This window comes from Zingiber officinale, chromosome 4B (assembly GCF_018446385.1).
Source record: "Zingiber officinale cultivar Zhangliang chromosome 4B, Zo_v1.1, whole genome shotgun sequence".
NCBI lineage: Eukaryota > Viridiplantae > Streptophyta > Magnoliopsida > Zingiberales > Zingiberaceae > Zingiber > Zingiber officinale.
This window is the reverse complement of record NC_055993.1, coordinates 48,174,510-48,202,328: the sequence shown is the minus strand read 5'-3', so window position 1 is coordinate 48,202,328 and position 27,819 is coordinate 48,174,510. Positions and strand designations below refer to the sequence as shown.

Here is a 27,819-nt window from a genome sequence, read left to right as displayed (position 1 = left end):
AAATAATGGAAAATGATGATGGGAGAATAATAACTTCATAAAAATTGATATTTCAACCTCACTCTTTTTTTTAACTAAGCATAGAAATAGTGATTTTTTGAGGATCCAAAAGAATGCACAGCCTTTATTCACACGAACCGAACCGAACCAAACCAAACACAAGAAAAGCCTAACCATACTGTTAAAACAAAGTTTCCAGACAAACTAAACATACCATATCTCAACACAAAGACATTTAATTGGCAATAAAATTAGTTAATGAGTCAGAGATACGAAAGGCGAGAATCATTCTTCAGCCCTTCCTCGAATGATATAGTTCCTATGAACTAATATTAAACAGGTGAGGACGTAGTAAAGATTACATTGAAAATGTAAGGGTGAAAGCCAAGCAGAATTCACGATGATACAGAAATGAAGAAATGAACATAGTAGTACAAGAACCTAACCCCACTTAGTGCTCATAAGAGCTGAAAGTGACTGCTAGATAACATATCGAGAAAGGGGGGAGAAAAAAGAGAATTTGATATTTGAAGTAACTGATGATCTGAAATTATTCACCAAGTTTGTGCAGCAGTTTCAATTCTCCAACATACCTCTCCAAGGCACATTTGGTGTCAGTTCATGCAGGTGAATGAGGTCAAATAGGGCATGTTAAGCTCACAACAGCTCAGAAGGGTCAATGCTAAATGTGAAGCGGGCCGCTAACTGGTTCTTGCCCGGAACTTTTCTCCTTGTGCTTCAAAGAAAGATTCAGAAACTGGGAATCAAGATCTCTAATGCTACTACTGCGATGAGCAGAATAAGGCTGTTCTTGTGGTTGTGGCTGATATAGTTGTCGAAGACGAGCTATCTCACGTTCCAGAGTTTCCTGTTGAACTGCATCGCAACATTAAAGAAGCTTCAAATTTTCATTTATTTTCAAGTTGGATGTACCACTTGGAAAAAAAAAGCGAGAATAATCTAGGTAGCATGGCTCCATTATTTGTCAAAACCAAAAGGCATATCAAACTAGGAGCGACTATATTTACAGATCCAGTTGGCATATTTCCATGCCACTTCAAGTGCAACACTAAAAAAACGACCCATATTATGGATGATTTCAGTGGGTATTATGGTAAATTACATCTCTTTCTGTTCATGACTCTTGCAAAGTAAATAGGAAAAAGGAAGATACCACCTTCCTTTCCACAGATCAAGGTACATAGGTTCAGTTTTTTTCCTTCTCTTGGTCCCTTCTCTCTCCCTCTCCACTTCAATTCTCCTCTCCCTTCACTCCAGGTAAATAGGTATACCTCCTACCTTTTGTAGATCAATGTAAAGAGATTTGGGGTTCTACTATCCTTCACACTTGTTTCCCCACCTCTTCACGAGTGATGAGACTCCAAGACTGAGGTTTGAATGGGAACATGCATGAGCAAAGTTATTTATGAGCATGAAGACTTGTAGTTTGATAGGTATGTGATTAAATCGGTAAGCGTGACCAAGTAAAAACTGTGGTATTGGCATTTCCACATACAAAGAATCCAAACTTGAAGTAATTATCCACAATATGATGTAGACAATGAGGAATATACCAGCTGGATAGAATTTTTGAACGTCTGCATTTCCCACACTATTTACACCATTTTTCTTGAGAAATTGCTAAAATTATAGCTCCATGACACCCTGTAGATTGAGAAGGTTGAGATCACTTCTTTCAGTTTCAATGATGGATTCAAATCTACAATAAGGTTCATGTAACTCTAGACTGCCAACTTGAATCTTGGGTTGAAGCACATCAAACCATCAATCTCATTACCAATGGCCGCTCAGTGAGTTGGCTAAATTGCAATAAATAATGTCTGATGGCCTACTAATAGAGGTTGATGAGTTGTTGGTGCATAGAAATCTCATGTTGCTGTCCCTGAGAAGCCAAGATATTCATTTACAGTCACCTTCCTTGCAAGTAGAAGTCTAGGGGGAGGACCTCACCAGTCATGTGTTGGCTTATATCTATTGGATAAGGGTGTAGTGGGTGTCGCGACCACCACCAACCCTTCCATTCATCAACAAATGGTATCATAAAAAAGAATTCCTCCGTCGTATGAGAAATGCAGAGTGACATGCCAATATCCTTTCTTGCAAGTAGCAATATTGGGAAATCAACCAGAGGTGAGGTGGGTTGGCTTGCATCTACTAAAGAAGCTTGCCAAGAATGCTGCCTGAGGTTCACTCTTGGAGACATTTCTATGTGCTACATCACTGAATAAACTAATGCAGCCACATAGGCGCCTTATGCAAAGCCTTTTAGAACAATGCCTTTCTGCAGCATATCTTGACATGGGAATTCAAGAAAATGCAGCCTATGGGAAAGTCAACAACTAAAGATGGAGGTTCACATGGTTCCTTATTAGGTAGCAAAAACTCTATGTTGAAAATTTGAGTAATGTTCTAGTCAAACAAAGATGGCAGCTAATGATTCCAAATTAGGTACCAAAGCCTCTATGTTGAAAATTTGAGTAGTGTTCAGGTCAACCGGTAAGTTAAATCATCAACATCAATCTCAATTATTTCACAGTATAAATGAATCAATAGAGCAGGCATAAAGTTTCTTGTGCAATTGTTTAATAACTTCAAGATTAACAGACACATGATCAAATTTCCTATATTATCTTTTTTTAGTCTTCTTTATTTTCATCACTCTAAATGTTCAGTTACTGAATTCTTCATTTCCATCTTTCTCTGGATGTTCACCAAACAGAGTTAACAGTTTGTTTCCATGGCTAATTTTTGCTCTTCTGGTATTATGATTTCCAAGAAATTTACTTAAATCTTCCATAAATATGCAATGATGTACCTATGGTTAATAGAGGTGTTAAGCTTTAAACAAGATTTCTAAAATTTTAAAATTTGGACATTCTACGACCATTAATGAATTTTAGCCAAAATTCACGGTCAGTCTTATCATATCAAGATCAACCCAAACAGCCAAAACCGGGACCAATACACTCCTAGTAGCCTCCTGAGTCTCATGATGCCTTCAAACCTTAATTTCACAATTTAAATAGCATGTTGTGGGTTTCTGAATTTAGATAGTTTTATATAATTTTGGCACAAACTCATTATTGGATTTGGGCCTATCATATTCACTTAACGAATATGTTCCTAGAACTCCCCTAACTTTTACCATGCCCAAAATTTCAAAATCTGAATATTATAGGGCTATCAGTGAGTTTTGGACCAAATGTACTAATGCCCTTAGAAATATCTATGAGTCCTGAGTCTCACCATGCTCTCATACCTTGATTCCATAACCTAGATAGTACGTTCTGGGTTTCTAAGATTTAGATAACTTAGTGTACTTTTGATGCAAATTCACTATTAGACTTAGATTTATCATATTCACTCAACAATAGCATGAATGTGTTCCTAGGACTCCCCTAATTCTGTCCATACCCAAAATTTCAAATTCTAGACAATATGGCAAAACTTGGAATTTGGGAGTTTGTGATAAGTTTACTCAAAGTATTATAAAATTTAAAAACTCACAAAGAGTCTATCTAAGGTGTGAAACTAAAGTTAGAGGGCATGGTGACACTCAGGAAGTTTGTAAGAGTGTAATGGCCTTGATTTGGATTAAGTGTCATCAGTGAATTTTGACCAAAACTCACTAATGGTCATATAATGTCTAAATTCTGAAATTTTAAATATGGTCAGAGTCAAGGGAATTCCAGGAACACAATAGTATTGTTGTTGAGTGAATATGATGGATCCAAGTCCAATAGTGTCAAAATTACATAAAACTATTTAAATTTCAGAAACCCACACCATGCTATTTAGGTTGTGGAATTAATGTTTGAGGGCATGATGAGACTCAAGAGACTCTTAGGAGTGCATTGGTCCAAGATTGGATTGATTTTGATGTGGTATAGTGACTTTTGGCCAAACATGTAGTATAATGTCCAGATTTTAAAATTTTGGGCGCGATAAGAGTTAGAAGAGTCTCAGGAACACATTGGTGTTGTGTTGTTGTTGAGTGAATATGATATGTCTAAATTTAATAGTAAATTTGTGTCAAATTTATTCAAAAGTGTATAAATTTTAGAAACTCACAAGAGCCTACCTAAGGTGTAAAACTAAAGTTGGAGGGCATGATAACACTCAGGAGGCTACTATGAGTGCATTGGTCTTAATTTGAGTTATTTCGGATATGACTAATATCATCAATGTTGGTACAATTTCTTCTAGGTCAAATTTGACCAGGTTGACTCAAACTTGAGTAGTCTTAATATTTGTTAATGTATGGAGATTGCAGGTGCAATTGTCTATATGTGATATTGAGGGTCAAAAATTGACCAGAAGAGTCAAGTAGGTCAAAATTGATCGGATACTTGACTGGGAAGTCCTAACTGAAGGTTAGGCAAGGGCAAATCTAACGGAAAGGTTGGAAGAAGAAGAAAATCCAAGTGGGTCAGTGTTGATCAGACACTTGGTGTGGAAAGTCCTGGTGAGTGAAGTCAGACAACTGGAAAGTCCTAGTGAGTGAAGTTAGACAGTGGTGAAAAGCCTAATGAGTGAAGCTAGGCAGAGGAAATCCTAGTGAGTGAAGGCAGGTGGTGAAAAGCCGAGTGAAGCTAGGCAGAGGGAAATCCTGATGAGTGAAGCTAGGTGGTGAAAAGCCCAGGTGAGAGAAGCCAGACATGTAGAAATGCAGGTGGATCAAGGTTGACCAGACATCTAGTGTTTGGAAGTCCAAGTGGGTCATGGAGGACCAGACACTTGGCATAAGACGGTAAGTTCAAGTGGGTAAGGTTGACCAGACACTTGTACAAGGAGGAAAGTCCAAGTAGGTCAAAGGATTGACCGGACACTTAGTGACAAAGTCCCAATAGGTCATGGTTGACCCCCTAGAATTTAGTTAAACAAGTTTGGATTGGTCAATCGATCAAGTGGATCGATTGGGCAGTGCTTTTGACGCGATAACCTCAATCGATCAGAGGGCCACCCAATCGATCAGTTGATCGATTCGGCTACTCCAATCGATCAGCCGATCGATTGGAGATGGTTTTCTCGCAATGACATGAGGCGGCCGGAATCGATTGGTCAATCGACACCGAGGTCTTTTGTGAGAGCACAGAAGACATCTGGATCAATCAGTTGATCAATCCAGCTATCTCAATCAATCATCCGGTCAATTAGGATATGACCGATGCCTAATTTGCGAGCTTTAGACGGCTGGGATCACCTGGATTTGACGTAGCAATCGATTGGAGAGTATGCCCAATCGATTGGAAGCTCTAAATCGCGGAGTATAAAGGCGACAACGAGGTTCAAACATAACAACACTTACACTATTCTTCTCCGCTACTGTTTGTCGGACTTGGAGATTGAAAAGACAAGTGCTGCTGCACTTTTCAACTGGTCCAAAGGCATCTTCAAGATACAAGAGATTAAACAAGAAAGGTTCTTCATTGTATTTTTATATATTTACTTCTTGTTTCGAGTTGTACTCTTGCGTGAGCTTGAATGAGGTTTCTCCACCCTCGGATTATTTTGAGGAGTGTTTTTGAAAGTGGAGAGTGTGCTCGTGTGTAGATCCTTGGATTAGTCACCTCATCTTAAGGTGGATACGGATTTATGTTAGCATTGGAGGAGCTTGCATCATATTTTCCGCTGCAAATCAACATCGACGATGCGAGACGAGCTATTCACCCCCCTATAACTCCAAAGTGTCCCAACAAGTGGTATCAAAGCGAGGTCACTCTTCACTAGACATATTGCCGGAAAGGGCAACGAGCTAAAGGAAGAAGTTGATGCCCTAATTTTAACAATGTCAAAGACTTCATCAAAAGAGCTCAACTTCAAGATGGACTTCCGTGATGGACTTGGATATGATACTCAAATGGCTCCACCGTTCACATTGGCAAACTTCGATATTTGGAAATCAAGGATCGAAAATTTCTTGATGGCGGAGATAGAGCAATGATTTACTCTAATGGAAGAATTTAAGACTCCAAAAGGATAGCAAAGGTAAAATCATCAAGAGAAGCAATTGGAGCAAGGAGCAAATTCAAATATGTGAGGCAAATGACAAGGTGACCAAACTATTGGTCAATTTATTACCTAGCAACATTTTGAGCAAAATTAGATATTATCATGATGCCAAGGAGCTGGAGCAAGTTGGCAAAGATTCATGGAGATCCCTCCACTATGCCAAATCAAGAAGAATCTAAAACGGGAGACTCATTGGATCACGAAGAAGAAGATTTGGAAGTTGAGAGATGCTCATCTTCCAAAGGAGAAGAAATCGAAGAAGGTCCATCGTCAAGAGAGCACAAGGACAAAGGCAAAGGAAGATACTCTTTGTTTCACATAAATGATGATTCGGAAGTTGAGAGATGCTCAACATCCGAGGATGAAGATGAAGATGAAGATGAAGAGGCATCCATCTCAAGGATTGAGGGGGAGCGTCAATCTTTGGCACGGGATCAAGAAGAAGCCTTTACATCCGGATTAAAAGAAGGGTCATGTGCCACCCTACAAGTAAAGAAGGTATAACAATTTCAATTGTAAATAATAAAAGTCACATTATGTGCTTTGAGTGTAGGAAAAGTGGACATTATAAGAGCAAGTGTCCGAAGCTGACCAAGAAGAAGGGTTGATTGACATCAAAAGGCAAGGGGAAGCCTAAGGGAGTCGGTCCCCTTGTGCGAAAAGGCAAGGGGCACATTGTGTGTTTTTCTTGCAATCAAAAGAGACATTATCAAAATGTCCAAAGGGAAGGAATCCGATCAAGGTCAAAGAAGGAAGCTCAACTTAAGGGGAACTCTCAAAAGCAAACTCAAGGTATCATTTATTGAAGTAATTCCTATAAGCCATGATAAAATGCATGCTAGGTCTAATCTTTATCATTTTAATGTTATTTATCATGAAAATAGGAAGCATGATAAAATTAAAAAAAAATATGTATCATATCATGCCAAAACTACCGTACCAAGGTTAGAAAGGTAGATAACAAATTAGGCAAGAATTCTAAGGATTATAGATATAAAGCCTAAAGATAAAAATGCCAAAGCAATATAGAAAAATCCACATGCAAGAATTTAAAGATAGAAAACCAAGCCTTGAAGTCAAAGCTTGATAAATTGGAAGAGACCATAAAAAGAATGGAAAATATTTTTAAGGGGTCAAATAAGCATAATCTAGGGATGGATAGACAAGAACAATCCAATAGTAGGTGAGGTTTGAGATATAAACCTCAAGCCAAGAAGGATGTCTCTTCTTATCATAGAGTTCCATATAGTTATGAAACTAACCCTAGGACTAGGGGTCAAGTCAAGGTTATAAGGAAAGTCATCTCTAGAGTTAACCTTGGAAAGGCCAATGCAACTAAGGCTTTTAAGAAGTCTAAGAAAGTCACTAAGAAAGTCACAAGAGAAGTTATCCCTAGAGTTGACTTAGAGTTTAGCATGGTCAAAGCGTCTAAGAAGCCTAAGAAGGTCATTAGGAAGGTAACTAGGGAAGTTATCCCTAATGAGTACCTAGCACACCTAAAAAGCACCAATAGGTTTCGGGTTCCTAAGAGTGTGTTCTCTACACTCTGATGGATTTAGAGAGTGTCAACTCCAATTGGAAGGGTAGTTAACCTAGCCTTTATGAAGTTTGACACTTGGAGACATTTTCAAGGTTTTGTTAACCTTTAAAAATGAAGGTTTAAAATGTTTACTCTTTTGGAAGAGAAAAATGTGTCAAAACTTTGAAGAATTGGACTTAATTAAAATTGACACGAATAGGAAGGGTCAAACAAATATCAAATTGAGAATTTAGCATTCTCTTGGGAAATAAGGGCAAATTTAGGTCTATTCTTTAAATTTAGAAATTAATTAGAGATATTTAGATAGATAATCTAGGTATATTATTTATGCTAAATTGTCATAATTATTTGCCCATCATATGCCATGACATCATATTTTGCATTCATATCATAATGAAAATATCACATGTCATGTCATACATATATCATGTAGCTGTAACATGTTTTCTTTTAAAAATTATTTATTTTGATGTATGTCATAAATCATCATGCATTAGTTTAATTCCTTGTAATTAAGGACAATGACATTAGCTATCAAATGACATTATAGGTGCATGATCATAATTTAAATGCCTAGATAAATATGCATAAACGCTTAGATTAGGGAAAACCAATATCTACATCTCACAAAGATCATAAGTTGACTTGTATGTGTCTTGATGCACATTAGATACAAATGAGATGTTAGGAGGATGAACAAAACTCAAGATGTTGATTTAGTGCATCATTTTGAGTTTTAATTTTATCAAAATACATAGTTATGTGTAATCCAATCATTGAGAAAACTAGTGTACAAGTCATGTGCATTTAACCGAAGGAACATGATTGAAAATTGGTTTTGAAAATCATTTCAAAATGCTTTTGAAACACCTTGGCGAAGGCTATCTTTTGATAGGAATTACCATTGTATAATTAGACACAAACTAGAGCAAAATATTGAAGTTTTCAATAGTTTCAAATTTTGTACCAATCTTTAAAAATAGAAATTAATTTCTTAGAAAACTATTTTTCCATCATAGTAAATAATGTCTACGCAAAATTTCATGATTTTTGAAAAATCATAGAATTATCTAGAAATTTCTGAAATTCGGCTGAAATTTGATTTCAGAAAATCAATCGACCAATCAATTGGGGATGTTCAATCGATCGGTTGATCGATTGCACTAGGTTTTCCATAAATAGAAGCTCGCGGAATCGATTAGTTGATTGATTAACCTTGACTTGATCGAGTGCTTTTCCGCGAACAGAAGCTCACGGAATCGATCAGTTGATCGATTGAATGACTTTAATCGATTGAGTCCCAATGTCAATCGATTAAGAGACTGTCTTTTGGCTGAAATGGTCTAATTTCAGTCGTGTTAACCATCCCTAACCCTAAGATATTCATTTATATGTATTTAAGGGTAGTTTTCCAGATGAAAATAAGAATGAGATGATTAAAGAAGACTAAGTTGGAGTTTAGGATGAGGTTTAGTTTTAAAGTTGATTTTTGAGCATCAAAACTTCAAATTTTAGGTTTCCTAAAGGTTTAGAAACTCCAAGTCATTGTTGGTGCAATGATAGAAAATTTAAGCATGCTTTGAGAGGGAGCTACTCCTTAAAGACATGAATTAGATTTTTTTTAACGAAACAATGGAAAAATGAAAATCTTCATTGTGATGGATGTATGCTCTAAGATAAGCATTTGGAGACAATGAAGGGTATAAGGCCTTCATTGTGATGTTGTGAGCAACAAATGAGGTTGTGAACAACATGTGGATATCTCTTCAGGGGGAGAGTTTTTGATGTGTGCAAAGTGGGAGAATGTAGGGTTTAAATTAGGAAACCTTCATTTACCCAAACAGGGAGATTACCCTCTTGGAAAGGAGAATAATGAAGAAAACTCTCATTCATGTTGTGGCATGAAGAACAAGTTGAGGCTATAAGATTAGCTTAACTTAAACTATTGTCAAACATCAAAAAGGGGAGATTGTTGGTGCAATTTCTCCTAGGTCAAAGTTGACCAACTAAGCTTGAGTTGGCTTAAATTTGAGTCTTGATTTTTGAGTTTGGATATTTGATAATGTATAGAGATTGCAGGTGCAATTGTTCATATGAGATATTGACGGTCAAAGGGGGACCAGAAGAGTCAAGTAGGTCAACGTTGACCGAATACTTGACTAGGAAGTCTTAACTGGAGGTTAGGCAAGGGTAAGTCCAACGGGAAGGTTGGAAGAAAAAGAAAATCTAAGTAAGTCAGTGTTGACCGAATACTTGGTGTAGAAAATCCTGATGAGTGAAGCCAAGTAGATTGGGAAGTCTTGGTGAGTGAAGTCAGATAGCTAGAAAGTCCTGGTGAGTGAATCCAGATAGTTGGAAAGTCTGAGTTAAGCTAGACAGTGGTAAAAAGCCCTAGTAAGTGAAACTAGGTAGAGGGAAATCATGGTGAGTGAAGCCAGGTGGTGAAAAGCCCTAGTAAGTGAAGCTAGGCAGAGGGAAATCCTGGTGAGTCCAGGTGGTGAAAAGTACTGGTAAGTGAAACCAGACATGTAGAAATCCAGGTGGGTCAAGGCTGATCGAATGTTTGGAAGTCCAAGTGGGTTATGGAGGAGCGGACACTTGACATGCGACGGTAAGTCAAAGTGGGTCAAGGTTGACTAGACACTTGACACGAGGAGGAAAGTCTACGTGGGTCAAAGAATTGATCGAACACTTAGTAACGAAATCCCAACAGGTCACGGTTGACCAGATATTAGGATTGAGAATCCTATACTTGAGTTAAGCAAGTTTGGGTTGGTCAATCGATTAGGTGGTCAATTGAGTCAAAGCTCAATCGATCAGTGGATCAATTCGACAGTGCTTTTGATGTGAGGAGTTCAATCGATCAAGTGATCGATTGAGAGGAAATCGCATGAGCACAGAAGGTCTCCCAATCTCCAATCAATTAGCCGATCGATTGGAGATGGTTTTCTCGTGATGACGCGAGGTGACCAAAATAGATTGGTTAATCGATTCCAGGGTCTTCTGTGAGAGCACAGAAGACATATGGATGATCGATCCAGCTAACCCAATCAATCAGCAGATCAATTGGGATATGCCCGTTGCCGAGGTTGCGAGCTTTGAACGACTAGGATCGCCTAGATTTGACGTGACAATCGATTGGGGAGTAAGCCCAATCAATTGGAAACCCTAAATCGCGGAGTATAAAGGTGACGACGAGGTTCAAACGTAACAACACTTACACGATTCTTCTCCGGTACTATTCGTCGAACTTTGAGCTTGGAAGACAAGTGCTGCTACAATTTCCAACTGGTCCAGAGGCGTCTTCAAGATACAAGAGATCAAACAAGAGAGGTTCTTCATTATATTTTTGTACATTTACTTCTTGTTTCGAGTTGTACTCTTGTGTGAGCTTCATTGTATTCACACACACACACACAAATTCCGGAGTGTCCCAACAATCAATGAGTTTTGGCCAAAACTCATTGTGATGACCGTAGACTTATTAAATTCAATCCAAATCATGACCATATACTCTTGGGACTCTCCTGAGTGTAATCCTGTCCTTCATTCTTGATTACACCACATATTTATCATGGGTAAGGTTTTAAAAAAATTAACTTTTTTAAGAGAGAAAAATACTACTTTTGATATTTTAAATGTACTTTGGTTCTCGAGTGAGTCAGATAAACGTGTCCAGAGGGAGAGGTATTTTTGAAAAAAATAATGCATGATTTGATAAATATGAAAGTGTGGTGCGCGATTTGGGTATTAGTATGTGGTATAGCAAATTGTCATTTTATTTGTAATAGTTAGAGGAAAAAAAATTAAAACTAATTTGAATTCATTTCACATGTTTTATTTAATAGATGTCAAGTATTGGTCGTAATATAATAAAATTTTAATTAATTTGAATTACCAATTTCTATAAATTACTTCAAAAGTAGAAAAATCTAAGGGTAAATGAGTTATTTGAGTGAAACTTATTTGAATTAATCTCAATTTGGACCAAGCCAAATATTTGGACAATATGGTACAACAAAATGTTAAATCAATTAATTATCAAACCTCTATTTCTATTTCCTTGTGTTTAGAAGTAAATCACTCAAGTGAATTATGATTAAAGGAGCAAAACTAATTTAAATTATCATGATGAAGCATGCTGTGTCATGAACTATACCAAAGCTATACCATCCAGAGGACTGAAACCCCCAAAGGAATGATAACTTTAAACCATGATACAACCATTGTTATATTCTTTTAGAAATGGGATCCACCACTATTTCTACTTTTTTTTTCCAAAACAAAAATTATTTTGTAGGTGAGAACAGGGAATTAAATATCGTGTTATGTCAGTCGACACAGGTAGAATTCGCCATTTACCTACCAACCAACACCGTTATCGACATTACGAGGCCGTTGAGACTTACGACAACTTAGTGAGGTCGAGAGGGATACCGCAACCTTATGGGGCTTCCGCGTGGTCGTAGAAGCCGTGGTAACCCCGCGAGGCCTCCGCGCGATCGCAGAGGTTGCCACAATCCCGTGGGGCTTCCTTGTGGTCCCCGAAGTTGCCACAATTGTTTTATTTTTAAAATTTTTTTTATTGTTTTCTTTTATGTTTTAAGTTTAGATTGAAAATTTTATTTTTAGATAGTAATTCCGGTTCCATGTTAATTTTTTCCTTAATTTTTTTTCATCAAACATCCATGAATTTTTTTTCTTCCTTATTAATTTTTTTTCCTACATCAGTATAAGAATGTGAACAAAGAGAAAAAAATCATTAAAGATAGATTAATTTTTTTTGCTATCTTTCATTTTTTCACAAGGTAAATAACCTATTAACCTCTTTCAAGATGATTATCCTTTTCCCTTCTTTTTCATTTTTTCACAAGGTAAATAACCTATTAACCTCTTTCAAGATGATTATCCTTTTCCCTTCTTTATCCGTCCATGAGATAAATATAGAAAAAAACTTTAAGGAGGTAGGAAATGGATTATTAAGATAAAAAAATAAATATAATATAATTTCTAACTTTACAAATTATACTACTATTAATAAACTAAATTATTCTACATATAAATCTGGTTTAAACCTACTTAATTCTGCCTTGTGTGGACTTTAGTGAATTCTAAATTGACTTAATAAGCATCAAATATTTATAATATCAAAACTTAAATTCAACATTTCAAATAATTTAATAATAAGTACCTACCACGATTAAATATAAATAAAAATATTTTAATTAATATTTTTTATAATTAAAAAGGTACTAAATTCATATCAGCACGGTATGATACTCAGGCAATGCTCAAAATTTAAATCTTGGGTGAGAATCACCTTTTAGTCAACATAACTGGATCACGACCCCTCTATTCTATTGTGGTGTGGCAAGGATGGAAGCAACAAGAGTGAAGGTGAGGCCTTTCAGCAGGAGGAGGGGGAAGGGTGGAATTTAGTGTTGGAAGGGGAGCAAGAAGGAAGCAAGAAGGGCAATTTCATGGCTGGTAGTACAGTAATTACTGATAACATGATGTTAGCAATTTGTTTATGAACATGCCCGAGGTAGGCCATGGCTAAAAAAATATCTGAGATAAAATGTGAGCAAGAGTCTTATATTTTATCTCAGATATCAGTAATGTTTGCAGAATTTATTCAACTAAGGTATCAGTAAATGTTGCAAACTTATAAATGAGAATAACTCCATATTCCACATTGATTAATCCACCATTCAAAGGATATTAATATCAATCACTAACCCAGTATCTAACTTTACTGTAAACTCCTCAAAAACACAAGGATCATGAAACTGTGACACCATGAAAAACAAAACACTGACCACGTTTTATAAGCTTCTCCTGAGCTAGACTATCAAGTCTCTGCTTCAAGGTTTGATTCTCCAAATTCAGAATAAGATTTTGCTGGTCCAAAAATTCAAGTTCAGCAGCAACTTCCAATCCTTCTGCCTGTTGAAATTGGTGAAGTTAGAAGACAGACAAAGATTAAAAAAAAAGAAGAAAAGAATGTTCAATGAATTCCTTGATTAAGATATCTAATATTTTTTTACCTGTAATGCCTGGACATGGTTTTCAAGCTCAGCAATGTACTGGAGTTTACGAACCCGAGACCGCTGAGCATATTGCCTGTGATACAAGATATCAAATTCAAGAAAAACTTGCAAAATAAATTTCACATATTTTTATTTCTAAATAAAAATTCATGAGTACACTAGAAACTGCACAACCCCACCCCACCTAAAAAAACTGCAAAGTATAAGAATGAAAAGTAATTCTGTGTCACACCAAGCTAATTTTCGATTTGGAAGTTGTTGGCTTATTGTAAGGTTCCTAAATGAGCATAGTGATGATTACACATTTTATGCTATATAGCCATGGATGATTAATACAGCAATTAAAATTAATTTTCTAGATCTTATAAAACGCTCTTCTTATTTAGTTTACTGGTCATAATAAACTAGATAGATTTAACCTTATCATAGGAGAATAAATTATTTATGAGAATAGGTCATTAAGGACTAGGATTATAGGAGAATAGGTCATCATTGGCCATGTAAAGGAACCACAACTCCTCTATTTGGATTATCTCAATTTTCCTTGGCCACCCTGCTACTCTAATGACATATTACAATAGACACACTTAGACTGGTAGATCCACTCGCAACGAAAACTCCAAATATTTGGATTCCATCTCTTTCTCCATCTTCCCACATACCAATGATAGAAATATCCGATCTTGACGCCCCATTACACTAGTCAGCTCTCTCCTGCTTGCAAATGCAACTGTCTCATGGAATACTCTTCTCTGATCCAACATAGCTGCACACTAAAAATACCAAAAATAGACTTACACTCCTCTCACACAGTCACCCAACAACCCATTCATTATTCCTATTTTCCAACGAACCATCATTTCGTTGTTTAGTAGCTATAAACCAAAGTTCTAAAATTCGTTAGGCGCTAGACCAGCGCCTAGCACCTAGGCGGGGACTAGGCACCACTAGGTGAATTTCACGGTATTAACATAAATTACATAATAAATCACATTCTATAACTCCAACACAATAACATCAAATTTAAAATGAATTCAAAATTACACAACTAATAAAATATCACAAATTTATTCTACTTTTTCTCCCTAATTTTCAATAACTTGTTTTTCATCGGACACAAACTCAATATCATCATTGTGATCCTCCTCTTCTTCTTCGGATGCAAAATCATTCTCGTGAAGTTCTCTCACCCTAGAATTTTTTTTGAGTTGTATGATGAAATGACGTCTCCAAAGGATGAGACTTTGGTCAACCTTCAATTCAATCGCTTTCAAGTCACTCAGTTGAAGAAAGATCAGCCAACAAATTTTTCTTCAAATTGATTTCTCTAGCCTTTTAACTCTCTGATTTCTCATAAATGTGGACTTCTTCATGTGCTCAGTACGATGAAGATGAAGTTTGATGCTAACCATTAGGCCAAGCTAACAAATCGATTTTCTTGTTGGACCAAAGTTTAGGATTTATAAAACTTAAGCTCAATACAAAAAATGTTACATTTATTTTTTTTAATTTGGCTTTAAATTTAAAAGCCCAAACTAAAAAAAAATATGAAAACTTGCACTATTTCCGTCGTGCCTAGACGATTCGATTGATTAATCGATGCCTAGGGCCGCCTAATCTCGCCTAAGCGCTAAGGCCCCCTAGGCTGACTGACTAGCATGTTTTCGTTGCGGTCGGCTGGTGCCTAGGCCGATTTTTAGAACACTGCTATAAACATAGTTGTTATAACATAGAGAAAAATTACTTCAACTTGATCAAAATTATTAGATGGGATCGGTTACTACACATGGAACATTGCTATAAAAAGATATATTGTACTTTACCAACTTAGATTAAAATTACTTCAACTTTGTCCAAATCACTTCAATGTTGTAATAACTATGATCTTAGCCGCTACACATTGTAACAACTATGATCATAGCTACTACAATTATAGCAGCTATGACCATAGTTGCCACAATTTGCTTCATATTGTAGCAGCTAATGTGTCAATCCATAGTTGCTACAATTGTAGTAGCTATGGTCATAGCTACTATAACAATGTTGAAGTGTTTTTGACGAAGTTGAAGCTATTTGGTGCAGTTAGTATCGATTATTTTGATACAACAATATTTCAAGTGTAGTAATTTTGACCTGACCAAGTTAGACCAAAATGAAAACATTTAGCTAGTTTACTTTAACATATTTTGTAGCAATTATAACTGTAACTACTACACGTTGTAGTAGCTTCAGTCATATTTACTACAACAATGTTGGAATAAGGATATTTTCAATATAAAAAATATGATAGGGGCCTTTTGAATATTTTCTTAAAATGGAGCGCCCTTTTTAAGATAATAAAGGGTGCTCTTTTGAATTTTTTTGAATCCTAATGTCGACTTCCTCACCATGATCTTGACTTAGCAATTTTAACAACAAATTGACTCACATCACTTCTATATAATTACACCTATTATTGAAATTTACATTTGTTTAAATTTGTTAGATTCATCGATTTTAGTATTAATGTCTTTTCACAAAATTCCATCATCACTTTAGCAAAAATAATAATAATAATAATAATAATAATACTATCATAGCCTCTTACTTGTCTCTAGCTTAATCATAATTATTCTTTGCACTTTATTCTACACTTAATTATTGTCAACACTTATTTCCCTTACATTAGCCATGATGAGAGGAAATACTATCACTTTGAGAGATATAGATACTAGGTGCAATAATCTTGAACAAAATACAGCAACATAAAGACAAACTTAAATTCCTAAGAACTAGATTAGAGGTCCTGACTATGTCAGTGAACAAACTAAAGAATTAGCAAAATATAAGAGTACAACATTATGAGATCATTCAAAGAGAATGAACTCATAAGCATGTTTAGAAAAGTAGATCAATTTCCAAAATATGGTAATATTCATAAGCCTTAGGTACGAGCTAAGAGATGTCTACTCTAAATAAAACATTCATACTAAACTTATCCAATTAAAGTAATTAATTATATTTGTTTAAATTAAATAAAATTAGTTACATTATTACATTAATTAAATTTAAATTAACTTAATTACTAGAATAAACCATTTATTAATAATTGTTCAAAATTAATTAATTATTAAACTACTATTAGTTATAACCATTTTAAAAATTAGTTAATTATCTAAAATACTTGCCCTACACCCTATGTCCCTATCTTTTTTTTGTCCCAACTCCTGTATATGAGTCTTCTTTACCTTGCACACGTATAGAAAAGCGAGAAAAACAACATGACTGACTCACACACTACCTTCTTGCAGAATGTCATAAGACATCTCCTCTCCTCCTTTGTCTAGCAGCTGTAATGGATCTTGACACCTCTCCTCCTTGTCTGACAGTCACAATGATTTCTCTTAATGGATTTCTTCTACTTAGTAAAGAGTTTGGCCAATTTCATCTTGAGAGAATTCTTAGTATGCATTTGAAAACACACTCAAAATTGGAATGTCCAATCACCAATGTCAATCCAAATCCAACTCAGTCTGATTTTTTATATAACAATAACTAAGCCTTTATCTCATTAAGTGAAGTCGGCTATATGGATCCTCATATGTTATTAGCCTTGATCCCCTAATATATTATCTTTAAGTTTAACAGAGAATCAATGCAAGTCCTAAGCATTATACATACATACAATGTTAGGAGAGAACCTAGATTAAAGCCAAATAGGTTAACCAATCAACTTTAAAAAAAAAGAGAGAGAAAGGTTAAGTTGTTCGTGCTTGACTCGATATGGAAGAGATTTATCAAAAGCATGAAAGCTTTTAAAGGGCACTTCCTTACCCTCTATTTCCTAGAGAAGGAAAATACTAGGAAACCTTTCTTTGACTTTTCACAATTCTAATTCCCACTGATCTGGCTAGAAAAGTTACTATTTTTGCGCAATGCAGCTCAAATTCAACTATAAAAAAACAAAAGTATCTTTTTCAAATCTATATTTGGTTCATATATATTTTATTTGGTTCTTATATTTTATTTGATAATAAAAAAACTTCAAAATTTACATTTTTGTACTTCTTTCCTTCTTTCCATGGAAATGGTCAAAACAAAAAAAAATTCTACTTCTTTCCTTCCCTCTAATGATATCAAAACTACAAAAAATATTTCCAAAGCTTTTTCCAATAAGTTTTTTCCTAACCTATTTCTTTTCCTAGTTGTTTTCATACCTCATAAATAAAGGGCCTTCAGGAAAAATAGGCGATACTAATGTGAAACTACCATTGTAAAGCCTTAGAAAGACCTTAGCATGAATTTTGTTTTAGAACTACCTAGAACTAATCAATTTCATGATTTGTTTTGGTGCTCATAGAAAGATTTTCCACAATAACACATTTCATTTAGTTTAGTGAACCAATGATAATTTTATATAGTTAAGTTAACCACCCTCCTATACCTTTGGCATCCACTCCACCTCTCCTTGCCCCCACCACGCAAGATCACCTTGCATATCGCCACCGCCTTCCACAATTTGCTCCATGGTTTAAAGTGTCATGCCGAGATGGTCGAAACGGGCAAAATATCTGGTTCCTCTTGGCGACCGGCACTAGCACGACTTCGGCACCATACCCATGATAGTTGTTACGTGTTGCGCTATCCCGTGGCCACAACGGTCGCTTGACCCCGCAAGCAGCGGAGGGGTTGCATAACCCTTCCACTGTCGCCGTGGAGGCATCACACTACCCTGCGGCCGCTGCAAAGGAACCGCACGACCACTGCGGTCGCACTGGAGGAGTCACGCGATCCCCGCGGCCATAGTTGAGGGGTTGCACAACCTCGCGGTAGCGCCAAAGTCGCGCAAGCTCATGTGTGGTGTCGGATTTCAGATTTTTTTTAATTAAACTTAGGTTAATTATTTTAATCAACTCCTAGCTATGATGGAGATAATCTAAAGAGACTTTATTAAACCTAATAAAATTATCTAATTAATTTTATATTTTATTTATTTTAATTTAAAAATTATAATAAAATTTTTATTTATTTATTTATCTATTTTCATATCTTTTCCTTTTTTAAAAGATTATTTTTTATATTGTTTATTTTGTTTATTTTTTAAATATTTTATTTTTTAATTAATATATTTTATATTTAAGCACGATACGGTACCGAAACTATATCGTTCCGGTCTAGGACCGAAACCTCGATATGGGTCGAAATTTTAAATCTTGATTTACTCTGACAGTAGCCTCTCAATCCCTATTGTCACTCCTTGAAGCACCTGCTCTAAGGGCAACTTGTGATGGTCATCATTGTGTGCTTGAAGGAAAAGTAGTACAAAAAGGCACTCAGTGATGGTCATCATTGTGTGCTTGAAGGCAATGCAGTACAAAAAGCCACCCACCAAGACAATGATGCCTTCTCAGAATCAACCCCATCAGCGCCCATGAAATTGGATCAGTTACAGCAATGCATAGAAATCATTTTTACAAATGATCAGCTATAAGGAAAAACCCCACTTCAAACTCCATGTACATAAAAATGACATCCAATACAGCTTGAGCACCTTTATTTAATAACATGAACAGTGAAGTTAAACTCTAAACAAAGCCAAATTCCCTTAAAACCATCAGCTACCTCACTAAACTTGATTTCAAACTTTTAACAGCGTACCAAGCACCCAGATTCAGGAGGCAGAACAATAAAAATTCAATTTGTCACCAACCCAAAATCCATCATATTTTATACCATATCCAGCCTACAAAATGCAAGCATCTAGTACTAGCTTCAAACCAATTTTCTAGTAGCTCCAAATACAGGGAGCATCTATTCCAGTAAACAAATTCAGTCCTGTACATTAGCATATGTTCAGCAGTGTTCAGTAACGCTGATGGCATCATGGAAAACACCAAATCTTGCTCCAGGATGCACCAGCAAACTCAGATTTTCAAAATAAGAAGCATTTAAATCCATCTGCACCAGATTCCAGGCCAGCCAAACAGACTACAGAGTATACCAATTTCAGCATTTCTTGGCATTGAACATGTGATGAGAAAAGAAGTAGCCAATGCAAGAGGGGGATCAAAAGAAAAGGAGAGGGGTTTTGTGTTGTCACTATTTCATAAAAGGGAGAGGTCATCACTAGGACATGGCAAGAGAACTAGTCACCACGAGCTGCTCCATATGCCCGGTCTCAATATTGCCTCAAGCAGTTGTACATAGGAGGTAGAATGAAGGAAGAGGGACCTTATAGGATCCATGTGAGGGCTAAAAGTGATCCCACAAAAGAGAAGTGGATGTGAGAGAGATTAAGACCAATTCATAAAATCCAACATTTTACAAGTGAACTGGATTCAGTTCAGACCAATTCAGCTTTGAATATAGCCCAAATCAAACCCAGGTTAAGCCCACTTCCTATTCCAGCAAAACCAACTCAAATAACATCTTCTAGACTCTAATTGGGTCGCAATTTTCCACAAACTCACCCATTAAACCATTACACCAAGTTTTAATTAAATTGTTCAATTAATAACTTGAATTTAATTCAACTTGGGTATAATATATTGTGTCAGTTTCAGTTTCAATAGGCAGTAGAATAATATATCTTGACCATGCTGACTGAAATGTTATGATATTTAAATCCTTCACTAAAAGATAATTAATGGAGTCAAAATCAATAATAGTTAATAAAGTTGACATTAATACCTTATGTTAGTCCCAACCATAGAATGAAATGTCGTTCCATGTCACCCGGCACGGACGATTTTTATTGTTCTGCTGGCGGGCGAACCCGGCACTGGAGACGTCCTAGTCTTGGATGCGTCGCAGGCGATGCTAGAGGAGTCGCGGGAGGCCTCTGGCGACACAGGAAGTGTCGGGACACTTCCGGAGGCGCCGGAAGCGTCCTGCAATACCTTCGGCGCCGAAGGCATCACGGGACACCTCCTGCGGCGCTGAAGGTGTCCAGCGATCTGCCGCGAGCTACGACGTTTCTCTTTCCCGATGGAAATTAAAATTTCTATTTAATTAATTTAAATAATTTCTAAGTATGCGTGATATTTCAGAAGAGATACTTCATCCATCATAAATATGGTTTCATTAAACATCAGGAGAAGTCAAGGGGAATACTTTATCTACCCATAATTAAAACATTATCATTAAACAGGGGCAAGATAGAAGGTCACTGGCAATGGTATAAAATGGTATGTCAAGAACGAGAGAGGGAAACTCATTCTATTCTATTCTATTCTCCGGCCTCCAAGCCACCTTCAGCCTCCGCGCTGACTTCGACCTCCAAGCCGAATTCAGCCTCCATGCCACCTCCAGCCTCCTAGCCGACTCCGGATGCTGAGCCACCTTCGGCCTCCCAGCCGCCTCCGGCCTTCGCGCCGACTCCGACCTCCGAATTGAATCCGGCCTCCAAGCCACCTCCGGCCTCCACGGCCTGCTCTTGCGGGCTTGGTATGTGATGACATCAGAAATTCTACTATTCTCTTGCTTGCTTCATATTTTCTCATCGTCTCGCCGTCTCTGACTTGAGCATTGGAGGAGTAAACGCCGCGACATTCTCAGTGTGCCCTTCTAACCCTCTTTTTTTCTTCTATTTTTGTCCATCTGCAGGTGCTTCAGGTGACGGTGGTGATGGTGATTTCTCCCTTCGGTCTCCCTCTCCTTGCAGTTTCAATGATAGCAGTCAACACTCGTGCTAGCTCCCTAGTTAGTCATCCCCGAGAATATTGGCTCAAGATCAATATTATTTAATTAATAATTAATTAAATGAATAAATAATAAATTTATATAAACATTATATATAAAGTAATATCTTTGTATTAATTTATATACTTATTATTACAGATAGATCAATTTTAATTCGAGTTATTGATAAATCAATTTTATTTAAAGAAAACTATATTTAATTATTTTTTCTAACTTAATATATTAAGTTGTTCAATAATTGAGAATTTATACAAAATCAATATACAACTTATTTTTATATACACCATAAACATATTTATTTTATAATTACTATATATAAATAAAAAAATACTGAAACCATATCGGCACGATACGATACCGAAACAATATCGTTCTAGTCTAAGACCGAAACCTCGGTACGGATCAAAATTTTAAACCTTGGTCCCAACTATTGATCATTCACAAAGTAGAGTAGAAAAAAGCGAGCAAGAAATTGTGAATGAAACGAGGAGTGTGTAAACTAAACTTAATAATCATAGATGAAATGGTCCTTGCTTAAGTTGCACCAAGTAAAACACATTCCACAACAAGTATCATTTATTGAAAATTATATTAGCTAAAACTTTGTCTAAGACATGGGATCTGAATGCCTTTCCATACATTGAGACTACAACTACCTCTTCATAAAATAATATTTTCTAAACACACTTATTTAGAAAACCTAAACACAGACCTTTATAAAAAACTAGCTACACTATCATATCTCAAAATTTATGAAAATATATTTTCAGCTTATATATAGTTACAAAATCATGTTTTCCCATAGTTTTATATAAGGACTTCCAATTCTGATTTTACCATTGCTCACAGGAAATTTTTTTGCCATAGGAATACAGAAATCCAATGAAGAAGAAAGAACAGTTGCAACTAGTTATGATTTTGGCTTCTGTAGAATTGATATTAGGTATGCACTATGTTTAGTTTAACAACAACTATTTTAATCATTAAGTTTCTGATTGGTGCAGAAAACAAAACTAAAGACTATTACATGTAACTATAGATATGAATGTAACAAAATTAAAGGCTATCTAGCTGAATATTTTTTTGTTACAAAGAAAATTTCATAGGTTAAGTTCATAACTATCTTCCATGTTTCGTTTTCAAAGTACATGCAAATGTAGAATGGGAACTTGAAAAAGAGAGAGAGAGAGAGAGGTTCAATTCACTTGAACATTTTATATGGAACAAATAATGTAAATAAAATTCCTACTTTGCTTGAGATTTTTTGAAGTTGATTGGCTAACCAATTATCTCAAAAGCCCAAGATAAGGGGAAAAAACAAATTTATATATTTATATTTTTGATATTCCCCCTGGGTACACTTATACTTATCTAGCTCATATCCAATCCATTAATTTATAGGATAATATCATGATCTGAAGAACCCCTTGCTCTTTCTCAAGTTACTTGGTTAACCACTTATCTCAAATATATATATATATATATATATATATATACAGAAAAGAAATATTAAGGGTTTCAAATCTTTAAGAAAGTAATGTTTAGGAAAAAGGGCAAAGTAAGTTTACTTGCGGCTCAACAAGCAACCAGAATAATTGACCTAACCTAAATCTTGATATTGATGCTAAATAAGTCATTTGGCAATGCACATACAAAAACATCCCGCACATGCAAAAGAACTAAATTGGCAATTAATTCAAACAAATCCAATGTAATAAAAATGAATTCAGACTTACTGTTTAACTCTCTTTGAATCTAATTCCATCTGCTTAAAATTATCCTTGTTCTCAGAGGTACTCTTTGCATCTTGCGTAGAATCTGGGTGATCATTCTTTTCACAGAAACTAGTTTTGAATAGATCAGATTCAGTACTAGTGCAGGATGACCGTGGATGAATGGTCTTTTCCTTTTCAATGAAAGTGTTGCTAGGATTACTGATGAAATTTCCTGTAGACTCCCATACTCTGTTTTGAGGCCTTGCAAATGAATTCGTATCCGGAGAATAAGGAACCTGATGTACATCTTTACGGTGATCAGACTCCTGGGAATTCCAAGGAGAAAACACTGGAAGGCCTGGAATGCTCAGTTGCCTGAGTTGCTCCTGACCTACATTACCAGTATGGGAAAAATTCGCAGCATCTAAATATGCAAAAGAGTCACTTGTAGAACGACGATGAGCTGATCTCCTCACTGGCATCTCTGGCTCATTAAGCAAGTCATCAAGCCAGGATGGTTGCTCCTCAATTAGAAAGCTCTCAGAGGAAGTGCGTTGATGGTGCCTTTGCCCCTCTTTTGATCTAGGGACACATTTGGGTCCTATAGATCCATAGTCAAAATGGGATGGTGATACAGTTGGAAAAGGGCACTTTGGAGGAAGAAAAGATTGCTTCCCACTATGTGCTGAGCTCTTTGCAGCAGTTCTCATATTTGCCATAAACTTATACGGCTCCAAACTGTTTGAGAATGAACGTCCAACACAAAATAATTAAAATAAAAAAATATGAGATCAAACTGCCGCGTCATGTATTGAAATTTTCAACTGAATAGTACTAAACTAAAAAGAACAATGAGAATTTTTTTTTGAAAAATTCAGAAGAAGAGAACCCCAAATTTCTCCGAACTCTCTTTTTTAGCCAAAAAGAAAAAAAAATCAGCTTTGCATAGAGATCTTATACCAAATGCCGATCCATCATTCCAACCAAAAGAAATGATAAACAGATCAATTTTCGACAGGCCTCAATAGCGCTATGAGATTTGTACCATACCTAACTCTATGACATGAAATCACACAAGAAAGAAAAAAGAAGCGTAATAGCGGAAAAGCAGAACTTGATGTGTGCAAAAGTAGGACGAAATCAGTCTGGAGGAAATGAAAAACCTAGCTTAACCAAACTCCCTTTTTTGTTGGTGATATCTCGAGCCAGAAGGGAAATCTAAGAAAGAAGACCATCCGAATCCAATGAAAGGAACTACTGAAAACTAACCAAATCGACACGAGATCGTAGCTCCACCGATCGATCTACTGAGATCCAACTCCAAAAGGAACTTGGATTCGATAAAGAGAGAAGACTCCGCAGCTTAGGGAAAGAAAAATACAGAGCAGAGGGAAAAAAATTTTATTAAAAAAACAATAATGGACAAACTATGGACTTAATACTTTTAACAGGGGTACTTTAGAAAATAATGAAATTTGTCCAGTGCAAGGCAAAAAATACCCCCAAATTTGGTACGTGGACATGGAATCTAGAAAAAGGTAAAAGTGCAAAATTTCCGTTTCATTTTGGTAAATATTTTTTCTCCCATGAATAGTCAAATAAAGTGAACACTTTTAACTAATCACGAGTATTTTTTAATTTATCTATATAAAATTTCCTTAGAATTACATCAATTATTTTTAAAATTAATCGATTCGAATATCTGAATATACTATATCAAAATTTATGTTTCACACATTTACTCTCGACGGATGTCTCAAGTTTTAGAAACGATTATTATCATAAAACTTCTTTCCTAATGGTTCCTCTTTATTTGGTGGTACAATAATTATAATTAAGTAAGTCATGTAGAAGAATCAACTAGAAACTACTATCGTATAAAAGTTTTGTATTGACGGATCTAAAAGTGCTAAGCAGAGAGTGAATATCATTTGTAAAGTTCATTTCATTTTTTAAACTTCTTTTTATTAGAAAAATATTAGAGTAAGATGTACAATGAAAAAACATGAATCACATAGACACATTTGTTTTACTTGTTCATAGCTTTTAGTGTTGGTGCGGATAACATTCGACGATTAAACATAAGTTTTGATAATAACAAAGGGTTCAAAGTTAAAGTAATTTGTTGTCTAACATGTTTAAATGAGTTTACAGGAAAATCCTAAGTGTACTTAGGCAAAAGTCTTAGCTACGGTTAGGCAGGTTGAAAACCCTAGGGGTGGTAACCCTAGGTCCTAGGGGGTGGGTAACCCTAGGTGAAAGTCTTAGGGATCGAGAGCTTTGGACAAAAGTCCTAGAGTCGGGGACTCTAGGTGGAAAGAGCTGGTGTCACGAACCAAGTGGAAGACTGGACGGGTCGTGGACCGGACGTCCAGCAGAAAGTCTTGAAACCTCGAGCGCTGAGCAAAAGTCTAGACGGTCTGAAGGATCGGTCTGGCAACAGATAAATTCTCCTAAGTGGAGTAGGTGAGGACGCGTTCTCCGGTGAGGGAACAATATGCGTTAGTTTGACCTAGGATTTCCGGATGAGAAATTCGAAGTCAGAACCGGACAGTCCAGAAACTGCCAAATACTTTATTTATCATGTTTATATTGTGCTAACTTTGTTTTGCAAGGTATGATTAGTTTCTGGGACTAACGTATTTTGCAGGAAGCGAATTGGACACGTTTGCCTCGGATGAATAGTACCCGAGGCGCCCTCCATGGAGCTTGGAGGCGCCTTGGGGTCACTTGCAAAGACAGCCTCGCAGCAAGGCGCGAGGGTGCCTCCATAGAGCTTGGAGGCGTCCTGGACACTAGCGTGAGGGTGCCCTCCATCCAGGTTGGAGGCGCCCTCAGGCGGATAAGCAACGACCAGTTCGAGGCTCATCCACGTTGCGGTTTCGGCGGGATTGAGTGTAGCGCCTAAAAATTCTCAAATTAATTTTAGAAATATTCTATTATTTTTCTGGAATTTTAGAATATTTTTATAGAATTTTTGGAGTAGTAGAAGTAGCAAAATTAAATAAAACGTAAAACAGCCTAAACGGGAATCGAACCCGAGACCTATCGGACCCTATGACTTATAGATGACTTTAGTAACCATGGGGCCCCAGCAGGGGTGTGCTGAAAGGAAAGGAGAGAAATTATATTTATGATTTAGTTGGGTGGTATTAGTCACTTAATATAAATAGGAAAGTTAAGTGGGGATTTATTATTTTGAACGACAACTTCTTTTCTCCCTCAAACCCTCACCGTCGAACCTCTCTCTCCCGCACCCTCTCTTCACGCCAAGCCCAAGGAAACCTAGGGTTCCATCCCTAGGGTCGTAGGAGCACCTTCCGGCGACGTCTCCGATACGAGGACGCTCCTCTCCGCAAGAAGAACGCTTAGACGAAAGAGGATCATCGAGGAGATCTTCTTCTCCAGAAACCTAGCGATCGAATTGTAAGAGAACTTAGCACAGGAAGTAAGTAACCCCTCATCTGCAGTATAAGTAGCTAATTGCATGCTTTTATGTCCTTAGTTCGCTCTTATGTTCTTAGTGCAGTCATATGCAGAGTTAGAGCATACCAGGTGTTCGATAAAATGCCTAGTACAGTTATATGCTACAGTAGACATTTTAATAGTTCAGTTAAATGTCATAGATGCATTTTAAATAGTATACTTAGTCTTGCTGTAGTTTATATGGGACTACGGTCCAATGGGTGGGTTCCCATAGTCGCCTCTAGGTTTAGATAACCTAGCTCTAGGTTCAGATAACCTAGTAAAAGCAAGATGAGATAAATCAGTTATGAACAGTATTTTACTTTTATCAGTGGCACTGTACTGGACTCTCAGATGTCCTTGGGTTGGGCTCCCATAGTCGTCCCTAGGTTTAGATAACCTAGTAACCCTACTAGATTCGAGACTAGCTACCTCGGGCCTAGTTAGGGATGCGCGCATAGCAAGTACAGTTGTCGGGGCCATCAGCAGCATGATTAGTATTTTTATCTATTTATGAAAATAGTTTTCAAACTTCACAAACCAGATATATGAATACAGCTCAGCTTCAGTTTAGTTTCCTTATCGATATAACAAATAACTTTATGTTCAGTCTTTGATTGTCATGACTTGTATGCCCATATGCCATGTTTTAGCATTTTCAGCATGATCATTAGCATGTATTTCAAATAGCATCCTTTGAAAGTATGATTTCTTTGAATGCATGTTTTTGTGAGGTAGATGGTTCTTACTAAGCTCCCAAGCTTATAGTTTCATTTTCCTTATACTGCAGATAAAGGTAAAGGGAAGATGGATTAGCGGAGGCTGGAGCTCAATGCGACCAGATGTGTGTGAGAAGGAACTTGAATAAAGACCTTGGAGACCAGCAAGTTAAAGGATTTGAACTCCTTATAGTTTATTTTCTGCACCTTTTTAGTGTCTAAATGTTATAAATCGTGAAGGTATGCATTAGGTTATACCTAGACTTCTAGTTACCTTGAGGTTAGTCGGTAAGTTATGAATCATGACCTGTTCAGTAAGAGCTTAGTGTTTATCAGTTGATATATCCATGTTGTACACAAAATTCTGAAATGCAGCAGAAATCAGAGTTCCAATCGATCAGTCGATCGATTGGAGGGTCCCCAATCGATCAGCCGATCGATTGGAGGGTCCCCAATCAATCAGCCGATCGATTGGGAGGTAGTCTGTCGCGTATAGAGAGTTGTTGAATCAATTAGCTGATCGATCGGCCATGGATCGATCAGCTGATCGATCGGCCATGGATCGATCAGCCGATCGATCGGGAATTTAATTTCCGCGAACAGAGAGCCTCTGAATC

The 27,819-nt window shown here is 36.6% G+C and overlaps 1 protein-coding gene across 1 annotated transcript; it reads right to left on the bottom strand.

The window, feature by feature from the left end:
* Nucleotides 1-209: 209 nt before the first annotated feature.
* On the bottom strand, nt 210-24,418 carry LOC121975032 (uncharacterized protein At4g06598-like). Its single transcript, XM_042526386.1, has 5 exons — nt 24,288-24,418; nt 23,040-23,756; nt 13,621-13,696; nt 13,393-13,519; nt 210-876 (listed from the first exon to the last, which is right to left on the bottom strand). Exons 2-5 carry the CDS (start codon nt 23,735-23,737, stop codon nt 683-685), a joined length of 1,095 nt encoding a protein of 364 aa, XP_042382320.1. The 5' UTR covers nt 23,738-23,756; nt 24,288-24,418; the 3' UTR covers nt 210-682.
* Between the last annotated feature and the right edge of the window lie 3,401 nt (nt 24,419-27,819).